This window comes from Salvia hispanica, unplaced genomic scaffold, assembly GCF_023119035.1.
Source record: "Salvia hispanica cultivar TCC Black 2014 unplaced genomic scaffold, UniMelb_Shisp_WGS_1.0 HiC_scaffold_1223, whole genome shotgun sequence".
Classification (NCBI taxonomy): Eukaryota; Viridiplantae; Streptophyta; class Magnoliopsida; order Lamiales; family Lamiaceae; genus Salvia; species Salvia hispanica.
Genome location: NW_025951498.1, coordinates 35,479 through 41,468, shown reverse-complemented (window position 1 = coordinate 41,468; position 5,990 = coordinate 35,479). Strand labels below are relative to the sequence as shown.

The following is a 5,990-nucleotide window of genomic DNA, read 5'->3' as shown; positions in this document are numbered from 1 at the left end:
TTTCGTGTATAATAAATAAGCAGGGAGAGGAGTTGCAATGCGCGCTGATAGTGAGTGTTTGGTTTTTGTTTTACTATTTATTTTCTTTATTTTGCTATTCTTATTAATGTACTTTTAAGGTAGTTTACAAATAGGAAATTTTTTTTCCATAACTTATGAATTATTGTTTTATTTACTTAATGTTAAGTGTTATTAATATTGATATGTGTGCTTTTTATTTGTTTTGTAGTTCATCATTTTTATCGTTTTACGATGATATTATTGTCTCCTAATATTTTATTTGTATATTAAATATTTTATTAGATTTTATACTCTTAGTATATACTCCTACATTTTTTAATCTTATGTAATGATATTGTCACTTATTTTATTTTATTTATTCATAATATCAAAATAATAGTACGAAATATTCTAAGTCGCGCATAGTGCGCGTGGGTTAAAACTAGTTCAGCATAAAATGCAAGCATAGCTACAAACCAAACTCCTATGGATCAATATCTAAAGTTTGAATTATTTTATTAAAAAAAAACTATTTAAAAAACAATCAAAATTACTGAAATGCATCATGTCAAGTCAAAACATGTCTTTAAATATCGGACAGATCAAACTATTACGTTAAAAAGGATATCGGGAACCCCCCAGAATTACATGTATGGAAATCAAAATTATAGAATTAATGGGAGATATAAAAATGGAAGAACTAGTGTGTGAACGAATGACCTCTTAGAGACCAAAAACCTCCACCAACAAGATGATGGCAACCCTTGGGTACACTCACCCAATTAACCATTTACATGCACTACGGCTCCGCTACTAGCTACACAGTACTTGTTAGAGTTTGTATACTAGAAATCACTTTTTGAGTGATTGAATACTGTAAAACTCTTATTTTATTTTCCAAGGAATAAAAAGGATTATTTTTGTCATAATGTTGTTATATTTTACATTTAATGGATGCTAATTGCATGTTTAAATGTATAAGTTAACTTAACAAGGTCTAAGTCTTTGTTTTAGTAGACCGGTTGTGGGCGGCGCTCCACTTTAAGGTAACACTGTCATTACCCTGAATGAAAGAAAGTTAAGAATTTCTCACAAACCCAGATGGAATTAGACTATCCATCGAGAGAGGTTGCAATGTCGCTCCGCATATTTCTAAGTTTTACTAAATAAGATGACATTGGTGCTGGTATAGCACCGAACGGATCTAATAACAGCAAGACTTGTTCTTAGGCTATCTACTGAAAGGCGAGGTCTTGATAAATATTTATTTCTTAATCAATGTAGGTTAGCATTGAGCATACAGTAAACATTGATTATGCATTACTTTGACTAATCAAATGGTGCGGATTTTTCGTCAACCCAATAAACCTGATATATCGGGTAGTATGACAATTATCTAGCTGCGTTAGGATTGCTATTATATCAATTGTATGCGATGCTGAGTCTCGCTTTGATAATGTCCTCAAGAGGAGCGTGGAACAAGGTATTATTATTCGGAACCTAGCTAGTTGGAGTTTGATTACCCTATGAATAATAAATGTTAAGCGTTCCACTGCTTGGTCCACTCTTGGACTTAATAAGAGGTTAATTAATTAAGTCCATAGTAGCAGACATTAATGAATTAATGGACATTTTTATTTCTAAGCGCTGGAAATGAAAGTTAAAATGTTGAAACCTCTGATTATTTATACTTTCGGATTTGGCCGGGGAGAATTCAATATTACTTCTGTAGTGCCGGCTCGTAATATTCCAATTAAGCTTATATTAAATTACAGGGTTCAATTTAATTAGTAAAAAGTAAATTGGATGAGCTCATATCCAAAACCTTCCATAGATCCCCGTCTCGGCCCAAAAGGAATTTAATATAAACAGGAGAATAAATAATGAGACAAAAAAATCATCACAATTTTTATTCTTAAAATTTTCGGGAAAATTTTCACTCTTGCATATCGGGACACTCGACCGATTTTCCTGCACCTCCGTGAGATAGGTTCTTCCGTCTCTCTTTATTTAAGTCCTAGAAGACTCGTTAGATCAGCCCACACTGATATCGGAGTACAGTTCGGGAACCATAGAGAAGATTTGTGGTCTGGCATTCAAAGCATGGACGTGGGGAAGCTCGCTAGCCATCTTCAATTCTTTGGAGAATTAATTAGGTATTATTCTCTGCTTCGCAGAAAAGCATGTTTTAGGTTTCAATATTCTTAAAGCATGATTAATTCAAGTTATGATAATCATACACGCGAGAATTACGCTTCCACTGCCAGATTCCTGTCTACCTCATAGTCCTAAATCTGATTATTATGTGATTTATTTGTGCGATTAATAATTGTTAAATTATGTTAATCCGCCGCACCGCTTCCGCTGTCCAGTTCCTTCAGGGTTGAGAGATGTATTTTTACTAAGTGACTAACCCCGAGCTAACAACAAAGCAACCATAGCTCGGCTATAGAATTTCCAAGCATTCATCTCACATGATATGAGGAGGGAGACACCTAAATCTAACTTCTATTCATCTATTAAAAAGAAAGCAAAAGACCATATTTGTATATGGGAGAAGGAATGAAAAGAGTCTAAAAAATAATTCAAAATCTCGTCTGTTTAATTTGGCACCATTTTGTATTTAGCGGGTTGCTGGTTTTGCACTACCCTACGTAGTCTTCATAAAACGGTCATAACTCTCTCATTCGAACTTCGATTGAGGCATGCGAGGTACCCATGCTGGTTATCATCTTGATAGGCATATTATAGTTTGAATTAGACCTTAGCTCCAGTTTAGCTCCTTGTCACCTTTCTCCCAGGGGCGGATCTAGGAATTGATACGAGGAGGGGCAAAAATATATTATAAACAAAATTTTAAAATATTGGGAAGGGGCATTTAAAAAAGATTGTTAAATAAATTTATAAATTAAAAGAAAAATAGCATGGATAAAAAATTTTGAGGGGCATTTGCTCGCCATTCTTCCATGTACCTCTGCCCATGCTTTCTCCCCCGAAGACGATTTAGCGCTACCCAAATTCACATCCTAGATGTTTGATTTTTGCCACTTGAACCTTCGTGGTCGAGTAGTTTCATTTTGTGACCCCAGTAGTTATCTAATACTCCTTCATCCTATGACAATAGACAAAATTCCCATTTTGGGTTGTCCCAAAAAATAATTCATTTCTATTTTTGGTAACTTTTTTCTTCTTCACTAACAGTACTCCAATCACTTTTTCTTTATTTATCTCTCCTCAATGACAGATCCAGAAAATAAAACTCGTGGGGTAGGATAGAAAATTTTATAATATACTCCCCCCAACCTTCGTCCCACTCTAAGTGAATCACTTCTTTTTCAGCACAAGATTTTATGTATTGTTGTTTTGTAAGTTAAGTAATCGACTAACTTTTTTGCACACGTTTTTCTTAATATTTCTAAACTCGTGCCGCCAAGAAATAGGACTCCTATTGGTGGACGGAGGGGAGTTGATGTTAAGACAAGCATGTCCTTCAATTTGTGAATGGTACATTGAAACCAATACTGGTATCAAACTAAAAACTAGGAGCAGTATCCAACGGAATATTACTCCCTTCATCCGAAATCACACTTCCCTGTTTTATTTATACCAAAAAATATCATACTATTTGCTTTATTTTGAAAAATACTGATTAATTGTCTAGTTATACATTAAATCTCTTCATTCCTTTTGCTTAGTATAATAAGTTCACATAATTTCGAAGTTTAACAGAATGCGTGAAACGAACGAATTTAAATCAGTTATGGTAAAATTTCAAATAAAAAATAGGTAATCAGCCCTTTAAACTTTTAACAAATTATAACACGGTGGTGTAGATGATCTAGTCTGTCACCCACTGCACGATGAGACATAGATAATGTGGTCGTAATTTTAGCAGACTCAGAAACTTCATCAAACTTAACGTTAGACACAAACTACATTCCAATGATCAAATCAAACAGTTCAAATGGTTGTTCTTGAAATCTAATTCCTAGCATACAAACCTAAATTAAATGGAAGCATTGTCACAAAAGCATCAATGTGGATCAATTAAATGGTCTCTACTAATTCATTCCTTGGTGGTTTTGTTGATGAGGGATTTGTGAATGTGGGGAATCACACCACCACCGGCTATGGTTCCCTTGATGAGGGTGTCGAGCTCCTCGTCTCCCCGAATTGCCAGCTGCAAGTGCCTAGGCGTTATCCTCTTCACTTTAAGATCTTTGCTCGCATTTCCAGCCAACTCAAGCACTTCAGCAGTTAAATACTCGAGAATTGCAGCAGAGTAGACAGCTGCTGTGGCTCCAACTCTCCCATTGGCATTGGTTCTCGACTTGAGGTGCCGATGAATCCTTCCCACAGGAAACTACAAGAAACGAACAAACTAATGTTGAAACATATGTGCCTTAACCAGTCAAGCAACCAACATGGGCCACAAAAATCAAAACTTTTCTATCCAAGACTTCTTCCGACTTCCATGATTATATAAACACGAAAAGCGATCAAGAACATACCACCTAAAGGAGTACTACAATATAACAAAACTAGCCAGTAAGAGAAACCATAGTCAAATCATATCATTCCATTTAGAAATAGGGATCTCTACACAACCCATGCAATTTAACAAACCCTTTCGAATGTGCCTATTTAACCTGCGAGAAAGGAACTCAAGTACTTCAATTGGACTAAAATCCTTTCTAAATGCACAAAAAGCCACAAGACAAACCAGTAATGAGATGAGCAATGTGAGAGGCTAACTTCAACTGGACAAAGATTCAAAATACAAGTGAAATAGTGTCATTTATAAACTCAAATATTCAACATATATACTACAAGAACATTATAAAAAAATCAGTCAAATTAGCTGGTTTATGGTTGTATTGAGCTGTATTTATACCTGGAGGCCAGCACGAGCTGACCGTGAAATAGGCCGCTTCTTGTCCTTGTCCTTGTTAGCTGCTGCAGCTGCCATTGTCTTCCCTGCCACGAGCCCCTTTCCACCTTTCCCCACCATTCTACTCTCGACACAGCTTCAACACTAACAGATTAGACAGAAACGTAGTTCATTATTCTGGAACAAAGAACTAAACCGTAAACATACATGGCTCCAAATAACAAAGGGCAAAATATTTCCTTACAATTAAAGATTTCCCTAAAGAGTTAGATTCATCTAAACTTAACATCCAAGAAGCAAATCTCACTAGCTGATTGATATAATTTCAGAAATAACTCTTTTTCTTCTTTTATCCACGACTAAATCTCAAGAAAATCACATCAATTTTCTACTAATATTTACTCAAATTCCATTGTTTTTCTCGATCCTGACAAATAATTGGGGATAAACACGAAGAAAACACACATAAATCTAGATTTAATTCGTGTTGTACAACGGATCTGGTCAAGTTAGTTGATAAAATCACTGATCCACAACCTAAATGAAACATCAACACACCTCAAGCACCAAATAAATCAAATCTATGAAATGAAGGAAAACATTAAACGGTAAAACGAAGTATTACCTGAGGAATTAGATAAACAACAGTAACAGAAACGTAGAAGAGAGGAGAACGAACGTTGCGAGTATAATTTTTGGTAAAGAGTCAAGAGAGGGGATTTAAATTTTAATGCGTTATTGGAAGGTTTTTGAATGCGGATTGGAATTTTGGCGGTTGCTTTTAGGTGGGAAAAGAAATCGGAAATATTTTATGTTCGTGCTAAAAATTACGACTGTGCCCTTGAAGAATATAGTACTATCTCGAATTAAAGCTCAAAATTGAATTTACAGTGTCCATAATAATGTGGCACACCACGGAGCAGCCCAATACACAGTCACAAAACCTATCCAGACCAACAGTGATCACGCCACAGCCACAAATCTCATTATTTTATCGATTATTGGTATATTTTAATTTAATTGAAACAAAATTAATTGGACAAAAATTAATAGAATAGAATGTAATGAAAAAAATGATTTAGGAATAGACATTTTATTA

General features: G+C 35.0%; 1 protein-coding gene across 1 annotated transcript; it reads right to left on the bottom strand.

Moving 5' to 3' along the window:
• Positions 1 to 3,915: 3,915 nt before the first annotated feature.
• Positions 3,916 to 5,654, bottom strand: LOC125198127 (probable histone H2A variant 3). The gene is made up of 3 exons (XM_048096565.1): positions 5,517 to 5,654; positions 4,895 to 5,035; positions 3,916 to 4,363 (listed from the first exon to the last, which is right to left on the bottom strand). The coding sequence occupies exons 2-3, from the start codon at positions 5,009 to 5,011 to the stop codon at positions 4,067 to 4,069; spliced, it is 414 nt and encodes a 137-aa protein (XP_047952522.1). The 5' UTR covers positions 5,012 to 5,035; positions 5,517 to 5,654; the 3' UTR covers positions 3,916 to 4,066.
• Between the last annotated feature and the right edge of the window lie 336 nt (positions 5,655 to 5,990).